Below are 17,703 nucleotides of genomic sequence, written 5' to 3' on the forward strand. Positions count from 1 at the left end.
TAGCAGCTAGTCTATTTTTTTTTAGTAAAGTGTTCTTTTTACTTTTATAATTCTTTCAATTGACCCATAGGGTCGACCCGTAACCCGATCTCTCACTGCACCTCCTCCGTCTCTCCACCACCGGCTCCACACCTTCCTCTCCCTCTCTTTCCCCTTCGTTGAAACCCTAAGCACCCCACCGCCTGCATTGTCCGGAACCACCGAGACCACCCCGCTCCCTCTCCTCTTCTTTAACAGAAGCCTTCTCCGACGGGGACACTCCAAGAATGAGGCTCGAGAGGGTTGTTGGTCGAGTTCCATAACTTCACCTGTTTCTTTGTTAAGCTTTGAGGTTTCGATTTCTCAAATTCATCCCAGGTTTGATTTTTCTTTGGTTTGTGTTACCATTTGCTATTGGTGTGATTTTAGTGTTAAGTTTTGATTAATACTCACCCACCCATATTCCCCTGTGCTTGTAGCTCTATACGAAAATCCCCAAATTCTGTCAACGTGAATGATTTTTGGTAGACTGTAATCATTGCATGCTTCCTTAGCTCGACTGTGCAGCCTGCTAGTTGTTAATTATGGTAGTTGAAAACTTGAAATGTTCTTTTTTTTGTATACATGAAGTTGGTGGTTGGTACTGATTAGTTTAGTAGATTTTGATAGATGCAAAAAGTTTGATTTATTTTCATACTCAAATCAATTTGGTTTCCTTCTCTTCGGCTAAAACGGTTACATGCGAAAACTACTTTGATCCCCTTTTTTAAGGGAAAAGATGTACTGAGTAAGTACTTGATTGATTTTTAGTCTCTTGATGTGAGATTTTTTTTTTCTAGAATCAATTTCGAAAGTTATTCAGCAGTGTATCTGTTACTTTTGCTTCCTTCTCTATTTAATTATATAGTAACTAAGAATGCTTTACTTGGAACAATTTCCTTGTAATTATGTGTCAGCTTTTGTATTTGTTAGTTATGGTGGAACAAACTTCAACCCAATTACAGAAACAGTAGCAATACTTAAATTGAAAACTCAAGAAGAAAAATTACAGAAAGGAAATCTGGTAGTTCAACTCTCAAAAGGACAACAATTACAATAGGAAAAGTACTAAAACAGTAAGATAGAAGAGGGTGAGAGAACTGAGAAGAAATAAGATGAGAATTCAGAGAATGTTGCTATCACTTCTTTCTTCCCCACTACTCTGCAGTACTCCTGCATATAACAACTTTTCTCACTCATATGCTTCTCACGTGCTTGTCTTTCCTTTAGCCTAGGATATAGTCTTGTAGCTTTTTGTTGGGCTGTTTGATTCGTTGTTTTTTCCTAATTGTCCAAGGCCCACTCTCAGTTTCCATACTAACTTGGGCCGGCTGATCCATATCAATACTTCCCTCCCAATTGAGAACCTTGTCCTCAAGGTTCGGTTGATGTTGATCTTCGACAGGAACTTACCCCTTGTTCAACAGGTGTTCCCACACATTTCTTGAGCATAGAAATATGAAAGACGAGATGAATTTGTGCATCGGCTGGAAGATCAAGTTTGTATGCAACATAAACTATTCGTTTCAGCACTTGATAAGGACCAAAGTACTTCCGGCGGAGTTTGTGGTGGTGGTGCAAACGGAGGGAAAGCTGCCTGTAAGGCTTGAGCTTCACAAATGCCCAATCCCCAACTTCCAACTGCAAATCCGTTCGACGAGCATCAACATATAATTTCATACATGTTTGAGCCTTGGACAAGTTGTTCTTAAGTAGCACCAAAACGTCATCTCTCTTCAGCATGTACTTCTCAATTAAATCATCTCCTGCACTGCCCGACACAGAACGAGAAATAGTAGGAGGCTCACGCCCATACAATGCCTGTAAAGGTGTCACTTCGGCAAATGAATAAAAGGTAGTGTTGTACCGAAATTCAGCCCAAGGTAGCATTGGTACCCACTCGTGAGGACTCTCCGAAACAAAACACCTCATATACTGTTCAATGCACTTGTTCAGGTTTTCGGATTGGCCATCAGTTTGCGGGTAATATGTTGTACTCATAGCCAGAGAGGTGCCCTGAGTCGATTAAATTCCTGTCAAATAGAGTGAAGAAATCTCGGATCCCTGTCAGTTACTATAACTCGCGGAGGTCCATGTAGTTTAATGATATTAACAACAATGGTTAAGGCAACATAATGTGTTGTGAACGTGGATGTCAATGGAATAAAATGCCCATATTTTGACAAGCGGTGTACAGCAGTCATGATTGTGGCCTTCCTCTTAGAACTCGGAAGGCAAGTGATAAGTCCATAGCGATTTCCTCAAACACCACATTGGGTATGGGCAGTGGTTGCAGCATGCCTGCAGGGCTGCAATTCATGTCCTTCATTTGTTGACACACTTGGCAAGCAATCACAAAAGCTTGCACATCTCGCCGTATATGGTGCCAATAAAAATTAGATGAGAGACGACAAAAAGTATGAGCGATCCCAGCGTGCTCACCAATAGGGGAAGAATGAAATTCTTTTAATAGACGGATGCATACCGGGGAATCAGATGGGATAACCAGTCTTCCTTTGAAAAATAATAACCTTTCTCAAAGGACATAATAGAGTAGGTAGCAGTTTGGTGCTCAATGCCATGCTTAATGGTAAACATTTTAGTATGGGATTGGGCGGGCATTCAAATTTCATCAATTCAGTCAAAAGTTTGAATATGTAAGGCATTTATAGTCCCCTCAACTGGTCGAGGAAGTGCAGTCAACGGCTTTGTTAAGCTTCCTAGGGCGATACACAATATGAAAATCAAACCCAACCAACTTCCCTAACCATTGTTGTTGCTCAGGCTTCTAAATAACTTGATCCTTCAGATTTTTGAGTGGTTGTTGGTTAGTAATAATTGTGAAACTCTGTCCTAGTAAATATTGCCTCCATTTACCAACTGCTTGAGTAATGGCATACATCTCGCAATGGTAGGTCGAAGCCTTTTGCATTCTAGGACACAACTTCTGGCTATAAAATGCGATTGGATGGCCGCCTTTCTGGGATAAGACAGCCCCCACACCGACACAAGAAGCTTCAATCTCGACGTGAAATTCTTGTGTGAAGTTTGGTAACACCAAGACTGGAGTGCAACTTAGCTTGTCCTTCAAAGTCTCACATGTCAGTTGTGCGGCATCTCCCCACTTGAAAGGCTTTTTTTTTAGTAAATCAATCAAAGGACTAGCAATTGTGGCATAGTGCTTAATGAAACGCCTATAATAACCAGCGAGCCCTAAGAAACTCCGTACCCTCTTAACATTTCTTGGAACTGGCCACTGCTGAATAGCTGATATTTTAGAAATGTCAGATTCTAAACCCTTGTTGGAAATGACATGACCGAGATATTCAACTTGAGGCTGCCCAAATAAGCATTTAGAACGTTTAGCCACCAATTTGTGCTCACGAAGAATCTGGAGAACCTGAGTTAAGTGCTGCAAATGATGTCCCCAAGTCTGACTGTAAACCAGAATATCGTCAAAGAACACTAAAACACAATGACGAAGTAACGGCCGAAAAATGGAATTCATTGTAGCTTGAAATGTAGAAGGAGCATTAAACACCAAATGTAGTTGGCACTTTCTTTCCCCAGTAAACAATGTGGATAACTTTTTTGGATTTTGTTAGCTCCCTATCTTTAGCTTAGTAGAATATTCAGGGAATCTTTTGGCTGTTTCACAGGTTTAAGCCTAAGTTTGCTTCATGTTTTGTTTGAAGCAGCTTCTTTTGTTCTCTTGTAACTTTGCATCTTCTTGATGCTTTTCTAATATGATTTGATTACTTTACCAAAAAAAAAGTAGCTACCTAGCTGTGGACTGGTGACTTATCTTTGCTTCGGTTACCGTATTGTTTGTTGTTGTTACTGGTCTCCTTTCCTTTATTTTTAGCATGGGTCTTCACTACTGTATTTTCTTTGCATGCTTGATTTTAATATGCTTTACTTGAACCGAGGGTCTATCGGAAACAACCTCTCTACCTTGTGAAGGTAGAGGCAAGGCTGCGTACACACCACCCTTGTGAGATTACACTGGTATCTTGTTGTTGGAAACTCTTATTCGAAATCAATGCCTCCTTATTCCTTCTTAAGCTCCTCCCAATATTACTACTAAGGCTGTGTACACACCACCCTTTGTAGACCCCACTTGTGGGATTACATTGGTTATGTTGTTGTCAGGGCCAGCTCTATGCATACTTTAATAAGGCATTGGCCTTAGGCCCCCAATTTTAGGGGGCCTCAATTTTTTACCAAAAATAAATTATGTGTTAATTTTTAATAGAAAAAATATTGATTATTTATGATAAAAAGTATAAATTTAAAATTATTATTTTATTTTCTTCAACCTCATTCAAATAGAAGAAATCAAGAAAATATTGTTTTATTTCTTACACTCTCTCCACTAATACTCACATTACTTAATTCTTTTTAACTCCTTTTACACTCTCTTCTTTAAATTTTTGATAAGTTAGAGTAATATTCTGTCAAAAATATCAATTAATAGTCGAAAAGTGTTTAACAAAGTGAATTGTAAATTCTTTTTTCATTTCTTCTTAGATTTTCAAGCATTACAACAACCATAGTAAAATGTGGGGTAACCAAATTATCAACTTCATCAAAGCTATGGTTCTAACTCTTATACTTATTTGAAATTTGTCAACTTATTACTTGTAGAACTATGTTAACAATTCATATAATGATTGCCCGAGTAAAATTATATTTTCAACGTTGAATTGATAAATCTTATTTAAAACTAATAATTGAAAAAGAAATCGAATAAATCATTTATATATAAAAAAATATTAAGTAATACTTTGCATTTAAAAATATAAGAAAAATAAATTTTAAATAAATGCATGTGAAGTTTATTTAAATTTTAGGCCTCTAATTAAGATTTCGCTTTAGGCCTCCGATTACGTTGAGCCGCCCCTGGTTGTTGTTGGAAACTCTTATTCGAAATCAGTGCCTCCTTATTCCTTTTTAAGGCCCCTCAATCCATGCTCTAGTCTGTATTACTTATTAGGGTTTAGTTTTCAGATTCCCCTTATGGGTGTTCCTATTATGATCTTTACATTTTCTGTTTGTAACTTTGGCCTTTTCAATTGTAACAGGTAATTAATTATATTTTAATTTCAAGACTCAAGTGTGTGAAGCCTGCGTTGGAAACAACAACTTTATTCAAAGGTGTTCTTAAGGCAGGAAAAGAATCATGTAAGTTACTTTCTTCCTGTACTCAATTTTTTCTTCTCTTTTCTGTTTGTAATACTCCACGAAAATGTTGATGCTATTTTATTCTTATTTTTTTGAGGGAGGTGTTGATTCATGTGACTTCATATGTTACACAAGATACCTTCTCATAATTTTAGTGATAACAATTCATATTTCAGTTTTCATTCATTATAAGAAGCTTATGGAAGTTTCTGGAACTACAATAATTTAAGTAATTGTTTGGTTTATCCTGATTTATGGTTATGGTTATTTTTCACAGGGGTGCTGTTAAACTGCAATTTCCGTTGCCTAAAAGTGTTGATGGAGTCACCCTGGATCCAAATCCTGATTGGACCTTTGATATTTTATTGGTTGAGCTCAATTCGATTGAGAAGAAGCTCAATGCATCATCAAAATTTCCAATACCTTTTACGAAAACAGAATCGCGGTATGTACTTGTAATGAGATCTCTTAGTGAAAATCACCTCAAGCTTCTTTGTTTCATCTAGAAAGCAAATGTTCTGTACTTTGTTCTAATCTGTCTTTGCTCAGACAACTCTCGGCTTCAAAGGATAATTCTCGGAGAGGCTTTGTTATGCAAGTGTCCGATGATGACGTGGAGGATATGGACAGAGATACTAAGCATGAAGTTGGTGATCATTTACTTGTGGGAGGAAAACGGTTTGCTTGTGACGAAATCTATCTGAGGTAACTACTCAATAATTACAAATATTAAAGAGTGTAAGAATGAGAGGATGTCGATTGAAACAGAGAAACAAGGTGTAAATTATGCTGCATGAATGCCCTTACCCATGTTACACGTCTCACAGTTACTTGGCCATATGCCTGTTGAAGCCGCTACATGTTTATAGCAGTTACTTATTGAGCCAACAGTTAGGGCATACTCATCCAATCAGGAGGAGAGGTGTGTTTGGTAGTGGTGGTGCGCACTTCATATTACCTCATAAAGTTCTTTTTGTTTTGATAGGTTCCTCATAATGTTTTTTTAAAATAAATTACATCCATGAATGGATGTGCATCTTATTTCTTCCAGCAAAAAACTTACATTTAGTCCTATAGTTCCTTAAATTCATGGACTTCATGTTGTACAGCAAGTCATAAGCCACCGCATTGCAAGTGTGTTTTATTTACTCTTGATTAATGCTTAATGCAGCATTTTTCACGTTGTTTCAGTGATAGCGACCAATCTGAAGAAGGCCTAAACATTGAACTTCAACATGATCTAATGGATAAAGTGGGATTAGTGGAAAGTGCTTTATCTGAGTTAGCTCATGACCATCAACTTACTATTGTGGTTGGTAACTTAAGTTATATGCTTCGTTAACTTTCTCTGACCATGCCCCGGCCTTGCTTTACTTGGGAAAAAAATAATAGTAAACCCAATCTCTTTCTATTGCTATCTTACAACAGGAGGAAATGAGAGATCAACTATCAGCACTTGAAGCTGAGTTGACGGATGAAAGTGAGAAGCTTGCCTCCACACTAGAACGAGTTGAGAGAAACACTGAAGCTCAAAGGGAAATGAACAGAAAATTCGACATGCAGTACCAGCGTAAAATGTAAGGTGTATTATTCTTATTTTGCAAGTAAAAGCTTGTTTCTGCATTAAGTTTTATTCATCATGGTTAAACATTTTTCTTATTGTTCAATGATGTATAAGGTAGATGTTTCTCAGTGGGTTTAATTCAATGCCAATAGATGCTTAAGCAGGAAGCTTGGCAGACTACAAAAGGTGGTCTGCTGGAACTGATGGAAAATTTGTCTATTTCACTATCTGGCCACTAAAATCAGAATATTTGTTTTATCCATACTGTGGATTTCACTTCAGCCTTTGCTCTAGCAATTAGTACCAATGGACGTAATGCATTTTTTTTTAAAATACAAAAGGCTGCTGAAGACATGCCAAACAAATCCAATTATTTTAAATATAAGCTGGTTCGTAAAGAATTCACTTACAAATAATTCAATGAAGGATGATAGATTGACAATTAATCTTGAACCATGGGAATAATGTGGTTTAGGTGGGAAATGAAAGTGAGTGCGTTCATCTTTTCTTGTTGACATGAAAATTACACATGAAGGTGTAAAACAGATACAGGGGTATGGCCAGCGAGCCGAGTTTCTATATAAAGAGGGCACTTACAGTAAGCATGTCACTTTGATTGCAAGTGGTTATTTTTGATACAAACTACATGCACCACACCCTTGTTAGCAGTTGAGGAATGCACTCTCAATATGATATTTTTTGACCGATAAATTAACTTTTTTTTATGTTTCTTGTTCACTCTATACTCCTTAGGAGTACTCAGAGTTTGAAGTTAAATCACCATTTACATGTTCTTGCATTTTAAGTTTAGTGGGGATGTACTTTTGACTTAATTGTATTATTATAGTGCAGAAGCACTTGATGATCACCTAACTACGGTACAAAGGGATCACGAACACAGATCCCAAATTGAAGAAAGGAGAATAAGAGATGATGCAGCTCGTGAAGAGGCCAAGAGGAAAGAAAAAGCTCTTCAAGAAGAAAAAGCCCGGCAAGAAAGAATTAGAGCAGAAACCAAGGTTTGTGTTTTTACGTATTATCCAATTGCATTTCTGTCACCTGCCGTCTTGTGATTTCTTGAGATTTTACAAAGTTAAATATTTGTGAGAATCATCACTAAATGAGAAAGTAATAGTGCTTGTGTTGATTTAATAACTTAGTACTTATTGATATTGTTTTTTTTTCTCGTGGCATACTGCTGTAATTGCTAATGCTCTCATTCCCCTGGTTCTAGCATCCCTGGCTTTCTTGTATAGTCTGGCTGCTTATTTGTCTCCCCTCATGCTGCATCTGTTGCCTAATGCAGTTGTCTGAACTATTAACTCCCACTTGTTTTTAATGATTCTGGAAAGAACTAAAGCAGTTTTGTAATTGAATTTTCTCCTTTTGGGTAATGATAAGTTCCATTCCATCAGGTGCAGGCTAGGCTGGAAGCTGAAAGAGTTGAGAAGGAAAAAGCTGCCGCGCTGGAAGCTGAGAGGAAAGCAGTAAAAGAAGCTGCAGCTGCGTCCGAGAAGAAGTCATCTGAGTCAGTGACTACTGCTTCTCCGGAGGCTAGCAAGGTTTCAAGGGATGTCACTAGTCAGCCTGTGAGACCCATGTCTGATGGGCAGAAACATTCAACAGGTATTTGACCGTCCTCCTACTCTTCGTCTTTTTATTTTTTCTCAATCATTTCAAATAAATAATTACTTAAACAAAATGCTCTATGCATAATCTGAGAGGAGAAACCTAATCAGTGCTTTAACTATAAGCCATATGGGTAAATTAATTTTGATCCCTTATATATAGAGTTGGACTTAATAGTCCTTTAACTTTGTAGAAAATGAGAACCTGCGATCCAGGGCTTGATTGGAGGCTATTCACTGATGGAAAAGAGAACTGAATTTAAAAGCTGGGAATTAGGCTAATGGAAAAGAGTAACTATGAAAATAAAAGTCCAAGAAACACTCCAGGAAATATACTCATGAAATGTTCTTACCTGGGATTGTCCGTCTCAACTGTTCACACCCATGCTTTTGGACATTATAAGCAGGTGACTGATCAGTATATACGTGTCTGATGAACATTCTCAAAAAAACAAATATACGTTTCTGACGAACCAGTGGCATTTCACAAGTCGTCTTGAAGCTGTACAACTTCTTTGTGGCCAAGGGCCATGCAATTACATTTTTGCCAGTTCACGAGAACCAATGCCGATTGAGTGCATGATGAAAGCAGAGATCGTTTGTATTGTTTGTCAGCAAGTCTATTGATCTGTTCAAAGGGAGAAACATGAATACAGAGATATCATTTCACTGACCTTGCCTTCCTTTCTGTTATATCATCTCATAAGAGAAAATGTCAATCTTTATTCTGGATAGTGTTCTGTAATTGCTACTGCTGACTGAATAAAATGGACTTCCTTTATTTTCATAGGTGTAGTCTAGCTTAAAAGTATCCAAAAAAAAAGATTTCTTTTTACCAGTATGGCCACAGAAGAAAAAGAGAAAACGAAGAGACTGATAGAGGGCGCTCCTTCTGAGATCAATATGGACAAAAACTGAATCAAAAACAAAAGAGTAGTCCAAAAAAACTTAAAGTGAAGGATGAGAAAAAGATAAAGTAAAACATTGATGGCCATATATGTGTTGGATGTGTAACATGTACACTAACACATATTTTGACTTGATTTTATATAGACAAAAAATAAAAAAAAACCTTTAATGAAAGAAATATCAAGAAATCAGTTTCAATAGTCTCCTCTTGGAATCGAGTATCTGTGCATTCAAATTTGATTAGGTAAGAGTTCGTCTCTCTCTTTGTTTGATGTTTCTTTTCAGCTGGAGCAGTTTAACCTCTGTAACTAATGTTATTCCTCTTGTAGATTTCATTAGCTCCATGTCTTTGGCTTAACAGCCAGATTTTTTGCTCATTTAGGGAATGGCTCAATGCTCCATCTGTAGATTTTGTATCTAGGACCTTCCCCTAATTTCTCTGTACTGTTTTCAGCATCTTCTTGATGACAATCAATATAACAATTACTTCATCAAAATAATAATAATAATAATAATAATAATAATAATAATAATAATAATAATATTAGTAATATCAATCTATCTTTACCTTTATCAAACACAAGTATTACTAATACCGAAACAAAAGATTAAGTATGCATGCACTCGTCATAAGTCATAATTTGCTAATACATATGCTGTGTTTAGAATAGATATCTTTTGGTTAGATAGCACGGAGCACGAGCTAATACCTGCGGCTTTTTTCTAATCCTGGGCTTCTAGAAAGGGATGTCCCTTTACAGTGTTGTCTCTTTCCCATTAGTTCCATTAGTCCCATTAATTCTTTATTTCTTTTAGCCTTAGCCTTTGGGTGTTATCTTTTCTGGTAGTGTCTCTTGAGAGTGTTATATATAAAGGACCAAATTAGATCTACCCTAAATTTAAGGAACTATTTTGGGCTTTTTCACCAGTCTACTATAAAAAGTTATTGGCAAAACTTTTACTACTTGTAGAGTCAACTGGATTATATCCTTTAACAGATAGTGTATGACTGTATGGTACCGTAACCTCTAACTGCCAAGATGAAACATGCACTGTTGTTTTTCTTTCTGTTTCTAGTGCTTGTAAATCTATGCCTTGATTTCAACTTTGCAATTTCCAATAAGCAGGAAATACAATCAGGGTGACAGAAAATGCTCAAAAACTGGAGGAGAAAAGATTAGCCGTTTACAATGAAATAGGTGCGCAGAATGAAGCACTGGGATTGGGTTCAAACAAGGTAACCTTGCAAATCAATATTTGAAATTTCATCCAGATTTATTGGACTATTATGCTTCTTGCTGCATAAAGTGAAGTGTTCTTTGCAGAGGCTTGCGAATGGGGGTTCCTAAACAGTTGGGCATCAACAAAGTGTACTAATCAAAAAGGCCCTCTATACTAATCTCTTTTGTATTCTCCCTTATGGGATATCCCAAAATATGTGACACCATTCTATTAATAATGTTACTCTATTCTACTTTCACAATTTTAAAAACCATTTAACTAATAGAATTACATGGATGTGATTTGCTATATCCGACTAACTTTTCAACAACTGGTTTTATATTTTCTTTCACAACTCCTAATATTTGTCTAAAGAAAAAGTCAAATTAACATCTTAAACTCCATGGTCAGTGAAGTAGTGTCACATTTCATGTATGATGTAACAGAGAAAGTATTCACTTTGAAAGTTAACTCTTCCCTGCTAACATAATCATTAACCAATCCAATTGTGCTCTGGGAGTGGTTGGTCCAAGTTCTTAGAACTTCTTACATTTAATTATGCTTGGGAAACTAATTGAGACATTTTGACAAGTGCATTTGAATCTTCATATTGCTGAAATTACAAAACAAAGAGAAATAATGGTGTGCTGGTCACTGTAGGTTTTGGAGACCTCTATCCTCCATTGTGCACCTCCTCCCACGTGCATCCACTCTGAACTCATTGTCGAGAAGTTGTTTCTAATTGGTTCTCACTCTTCTAGGTCTGTGGAAGACCTTCTTTCTAGAGATTGATTGAAACGTTACTAGATGTGTCATGTTGTTACTTGATGTGTTTGATTAATGCTGTTTAATTTTGGCAATTTGTTTTTTGAGTGTAACGTTCAAAAACTTGCTTCTTTAGTTGGAATGTGATCAGATGCATTTTTCTGTTGCTTGATGTGTTGAAATAGTGTGTTCCATCCTAGTGTGCAGAGCTTTGGGCTGGACTTCTATTTATGATCCTAAGGATGTTAATTTGGGTTAAGTAATTTCTGATATTCTACAGTTCATAACACAAATTCTCTGTTCTTAACAGGCTTACCGAAAGTTTGAAATGGAAATAGCCAGACGAATCAGAACTATCACTGGTTCAAAAGAAAATGTCAGGTATCTGGATACCTATTTCTTGGATTATTAATCCTATCTCCTAAGATTTTAATTTTTTTTAAAAATCAATATCTATCTTCCATATTTAAGTCACGCTTTTTGTTGCTTTGACGGGCATTTTCAAACCATTTTTGGGAATAAACTTCAAAGAGGTAGAAGCTATATATTGCTCTTTGATACGTATATACTACTTTTCCCTATGCAGAGTGAAAGCAGATGAATTAATTAAGCTAATTAGTGGTTCAACATGTCCACAATCCATCAGCATTGCAGTGTTCGCGCAGAAGGTAAAATCCTGAAGTAGTTCTTTAACTGGGGTTTCGTCTTTCGGTGTCTCTTGTGATGTTGTTTTTACTTCTTTTTCATTTTTTTTCCTCTTTTCGGGAGGGGCCGGTGGATTATGGTGGGGATTTGTGGTTAGCATGTGCTTATGCTTGTAGAAAATTGTGGGTTCTTGATGTAGCAGTTGAGTTGTGTATATTGAATATATTCTACTATTGGAGCTTTGTGTAAAACATATGGTATTTACTGTGATTCTGGTTTTCACTTTTATAGGTGGTGTCCCTGTGTGTGAAACCTACAGGAAGCTTTAACAGTGCAGTCTATGCTTATGGTCGTGTAATTGTCCATGTTACATCAAAGGTAATTATGTTATTGTTCTTAGTCTTCTTGCTATTATAGGCCCATGATAGTTCTTGTCTTACAAGTAGGAGGTTGACGTCAATAACTGCAAAGAAAGCAATAAAAGTTTTTTTCTTCCTTCATTGGCAAGGAGTAAAATACCAACGTGCTCCCTCGAAAACCAGTGTTGCCTCAATCCTAGATTGAATATCATATTTTGACTTCACATTGTGGGTGCTTTTTTTTCATAATAACTTTCAACATTAAACAATGTTCTCCTGAACCAAAACAAATTGGGGCCACGAATTGTCAAGCAAACTGCCCTTCTAGTACAGTGATTGGTTAATTGCTGTCACATTCTCCTGTTTGCACTTAAAGCTCTGTTTCTTTTTTTATTCCACAATTTTTTCAAGGGGATTGTAATTTTCACCCACTTGAAGTTCAAAACCTCTTGGGGCTTATTTGGTTGGGGAACAAGTTATCCCGGGATTAGTCATTCCAGGATTGTAATCCCACCCTCAATATGGGATAAAAATAATACTACAATCCTGGGATAATTAATCCCGGTATAAGTTATCCCGCAATTTTATCCCAACCAAACATTGGGATAAACTCATCCTAAAATTAATCCCAGGATTAGTTATCCCCCAATCCCTCGTACCAAACGAGCCCTTAGGAATTTGATGATTTCTTTTACCAAAACACAAATCCAAACTCAAACCCGGAAGCTATATTTCCTAAAACCACTAAAAACAAAAATTCTTTTCTATCCAAACACAATATTCATACCTGAGCTCCAAAGGTGAATTGCGGAAAATACAGGGGAATATTTTCGAATTTAAAATAGAAGTCAGAAATTTCTAGCCGAAGGATATTTGGATGCTGTACTCTGTCTCGGTACTAGCTTCGTACTGAACCTTTATTAACAAAATGCCTTTACTTATTTAAAAAAGCCGAAGGGAATTGAGAGGTTGTATTCATTCCGTGGGAAGGCCTCTAGGAATGTTAAACAACATAAAAATGTTTAATTTAGGACAGAGAACTTAGTGTTTGAAAAGAGATCACGAATGCGGATCAGAAAGTACTAACTAATGTATAGATTACCATCCTTACGTATTGGTTTGCTTTTCATCACAGATCCCTCTTGCCATGGAAATTCTCATAGCTGAGTTGAACAAAGTTTGCATTTACACAGTTCCTAAGTACATTATTTACTCAGAGGTAATCAACCTTGGTATTTACCTTAGTATTACCTGTTTGACATCAACACATCCCACTATTTTGTCCTTTCTGGGATTTTTCTTACTTGATTGTCTTGGAGCATGATTTCTCTTTCTGTAAGTGCTGAAAACAGATCTCGTCTAAGACATTAGTTAACTTTCTTCATCCCATGGTTCACATCATATTTTGCTACCTCCACGTAAATAACTTTGATTTGTTCTTTCACTTCAGGCAGCCTTCCAGACCAAAGAAGCTTATTACAAAGCTATTGGCTATGCAGAGGAAGATGGGAAGATAGAAAGTACTGATAGTTATGTGGATCGCTTAAGTGCATGCATGAAATTATATGGTGCTCTTGTTCAGGTCAGTTGCTTAGACATTTGTTACTTTATCTTCAAGAAATCATCAATGCTTATGTTGCTGACGCTCTCATGTATCTTACTCCTTTTGGGAAAATAGGGGTTTTGGTCTAAGTTATTGCTTTATTCCGGTATTAGGCCCTGGATTATTTGTGTGAAGCATATCTGACCAATGAAACAAAATGTGCTATTTTAGTCCAGTCACTTATTAGAACTAACAAATGTTGTCTTCTACTAACGGACATATATTTTTTTTATTGTCGCTAATGGGCATATTTGAGTTCTGTAGTTTCTCTAACAACTTAGCCGTTCTTCCTACTTCAGTCAGCAGCGATATCAGCAGTTTCTACGCATCAATACTTTCAACTTGATAATAAAGGGAATACCAAATATACATATAATAATCATAATTCGTGCCCATCATCTCTTAGGGTGTGTTTGGTATGAAGGAAAATGTTTTTCATGGAAAATGTTTTCTTGGAAAATAAGCGGATTTCTAACTTATTTCTCATGTTTGGTTGATGAGTAAAAAATATTTTTTAATGTTTGGTTGGTGAATGAAAAACACTTCCTAGAAAATATCTTCGCTTGAGACTGGAAAATATTCTTTAGGAAAATAATTTCTGACCGGATAATCGATCTAGGACCCGACCCTGACACCCAAACTAGGGCACGACCCCGACGACCGTTTCCATTGAAATCCTCCAGTTAAACAACAATATTCCAAATGGTTCTAGTAAGTTTATTATCTGAATCATTGGCCACAAACACAACAAACTTCATCAGGGCAGGAAACATATTTGGCATAAGATGCCTTTTTTTAAATACTAAGTACCAATACTACAGGTTATGAGCAGAGATGTATGCTGCCAGAAATGATTAAAGCTATTTGGTTGAGCTTAGCGAAACTAATATCTTCATTTCACGTATAGTAATTTTGTTAAGGGAGTTCTTGGTGCAGAGCTTCTTTTGCCTGAGGTTTGATGGAAATGACAGAATCCCAAATTAGTTTCCTTTAGTTGAATATGAAATCCTGTTAAATTTACTTGGCGATGGGACTANAATATCTGCATTTCACGTATCGTAATTTTGTTAAGGGAGTTCTTGGTGCAGAGCTTCGTTTGCCTGAGGTTTGATGGAAATGACAGAATCCCAAATTAGTTTCCTTTAGTTGAATATGAAATCCTGTTAAATTTACTTGGCGATGGGACTAAAAGTGCTTAGTTTGTTTAATTGGAGGTCAGATGTGCTCAGGCCAATAGTACAAGGACAAAACTCTCACAATATTTCAAGGACCAGAATTGCTTTTTTTCCCTTAATCATTTCATATAGTAACTGATTTAGTAGTAAACTGCATTTTATGGCAGACTGAAGTTGACGGCTGCCAAAACTTGCATGGCATCAGAGAAGGTTGGGCATGGATAGCCAGATTCTTAAATGTTTTCCCTGCAAATTTATACACTGCAGCTGCATTGCAGGCTTTTCTTGAAGTAAGTTGAAAAAGCTCTTTATTAGCTCTTCTTAAGTTGATGAAATGTGGGTAGGACTTGAAAGAAAATGTCTTGGTTACCAGATGGCAGGTTTTGCTCTACACAAAAGATATAAGACACAATTCAGAAAGCTGCTGGATATCATTGCTAGAGATTTTCTAACTGCATTGAAAGATCGAGGTGATGCAAAGTTGGTCAAAGTGATTGTGAGTCTCCGGAGTTATATAGAGTCAAATCAGTTCCTGAATGAACCTGAGGGCTGGCGCCTCAGGAGTTCCTTGGAATCACACAATTTCGCTCCAGATTCAGATCATGATCAACAGTATCATTACCAACAGAATAGATTCTATTAAACTATTACTAGGTCTACAGAGTAGGAATCCATTCTTTTTTCCTTCAGTTACTGGAAATTTTATTCAAATCAGCTGATATCAATGAGATGCTTTGTTCTCAGAATTTGAATATGTAACTGCACCTGTATCAGTTGTATATCGTTAATTATGATAAAAGGAAATATGTAATTGCTCTTGTATCAGTTTTGGTTGATTCTGAACCAGATTGCATATGGATTCTTAGTAACTTGGAAAAGGCCAGTGTTATTGTCATTTTCAATGGACCTTGCCTGCAAATTGTAAGGCAGACTTATTCATGTTGCTTAAAGTTAGTCAATTTAATTTGTTTTATGGTTGGCTAATCATCTGTTTTGCTAGCATCATATTGAAATGATTAGTTTATTTTTATACTTGTATTTTCCCTTGCTGTTACAGCTTACTGGTTTAAAAGGTTTTAAATTACACCAAAAAGGTGATGGCAGATTTAGAGTATTGCATGACTGTATCCTCTGCAGAGGTGAGAAATTTTACAGACTATTTCTCAGTATCTTTGAGATTCCTATTTCTCAAGTTCGTAGAAAGGATTTGACCGATCAATTGTTGTTGCATCGGTTGTTTTAGTTCTCAAGTGTGTCTCTGAATGTTTCTTTCTTAGCTTGCAATGATTTTTGTTGTCCTTGAAGTCGCTTACAGGAATGGGAATTAGCTGGTTTGAACATTTATAATTTTGATACCGGGAAAATAGATCCATTCATTTACTCATGGAGCCACATATCTTGTTGTTTCTTCTCTCATTGTTTAGATGGAGCCACACATTTTGCTCTGAAAGATAACTGATGCTATCATTCTAGAGTGCAGGGTCTGGTCATTTGATATGCTATTGTCATGTTCCAATTGTGTGCTTGTGTTTTGTTGATTTTGTGTTGTACAGACAAATATTTACATTGTGTAATTTTGCTATATATTTTGGCGGCAATAGGATATAATATCATTCATCTGAGAAGTAGGTTGCTCTTGCGCGAACAAAAAAAGGGGAGGATATTACTCGAGTTAAAGAGCTGATTTGACATCGATTGATGCCAATATCTTTTGCAAATACCTTGTTCCTCCATTTTTAAGCCCACTTTCTTCTTTGTCTTACTTTATTATTGTTTCTTGAGATAATGGTTAAAAAACATACTTAAACTATCTCCTTTTTTTGAGCTTCATACCTAAACTATTGAGAGTGAGTATCATACCTAAACTATCACTTATTAGTTTGACAAACCTATCCCTTTTTTTGAGTTTAGGTGTGAGTTTCATACCTAAACTCACACTCCCAATAATTTAGGTATGAAACTATAAAAAAGAAGAAGAAATAGTTTAGGTGTGTTTTTGACACTTGCGTCTTGTTTCATTAAAGCAAAGGAGATGCTATACATTCAGGATATTGGTAATCATTACTATATTGAGATTCAATTATATAGCAAATAATTGTTATTCCTTGTTTGATGCTGGATCACATACAAACCACATATAGTGAAAGCTGAATATAAAAGTAAGTGTCAAATGACTTAACAACCAGCATCTCATCACCCATCGTTAATGTTTCCCAGTAAGAGTAGGAAGATTGAGTTCAACAAAAGCTGTAAGCTGCTAACTTAGACTAAGAGTTGCAGTCTTTAGCCCCTATCTGTATAAGCTTACAAATGGAGGATTGTAAGGGGTCGTTTGATATGATGTATTAGGGGACAAGTAATATATGTATTAGTCATGGTATTATTTAATCATTTGTTTGGGAGGATTTTCAACCCATGTTTAGCTATACATGTATTAGTTATACATTTTAATTGGTCTTATAGGGTATATAACTAGTACATAGTAAATCATGACATGAGTAATACAAAAGCTACTAATACATGAATAAACATGGTTAAAGTCAGAATTACCCTTAATACACTGAACCAAACAGTAAATAAGAAGTAATCCTACCATAAAATAACTAATCACATCATTACTAATACACTCTTT

The 17,703-nt window shown here is 36.3% G+C and overlaps 1 protein-coding gene across 2 annotated transcripts; it reads left to right on the top strand.

The window, feature by feature from the left end:
* The first annotated feature begins 87 nt into the window (after positions 1 to 87).
* LOC125866730 (mRNA export factor GLE1-like) lies at positions 88 to 15,891 on the top strand. 2 transcript variants are annotated; one of them, XM_049547072.1, is made up of 16 exons: positions 88 to 357; positions 5,103 to 5,202; positions 5,480 to 5,647; positions 5,752 to 5,907; positions 6,394 to 6,514; positions 6,631 to 6,779; positions 7,614 to 7,785; positions 8,188 to 8,392; positions 10,431 to 10,540; positions 11,600 to 11,670; positions 11,876 to 11,957; positions 12,226 to 12,312; positions 13,429 to 13,512; positions 13,744 to 13,875; positions 15,239 to 15,361; positions 15,445 to 15,891. In XM_049547072.1, coding segments are annotated over exons 2-16 (1,932 nt in total). In that variant the 5' UTR covers positions 88 to 357; positions 5,103 to 5,200; the 3' UTR covers positions 15,715 to 15,891. The 2 variants fall into 2 exon arrangements, with proteins under 2 accessions (XP_049403029.1, XP_049403028.1); XM_049547071.1 differs by having other exon boundaries at positions 91 to 357; positions 8,182 to 8,392.
* The last annotated feature ends 1,812 nt before the right edge of the window (positions 15,892 to 17,703 follow it).

The sequence above is a fragment of the Solanum stenotomum genome, chromosome 6 (assembly GCF_019186545.1).
Source record: "Solanum stenotomum isolate F172 chromosome 6, ASM1918654v1, whole genome shotgun sequence".
Lineage (NCBI taxonomy): Eukaryota > Viridiplantae > Streptophyta > Magnoliopsida > Solanales > Solanaceae > Solanum > Solanum stenotomum.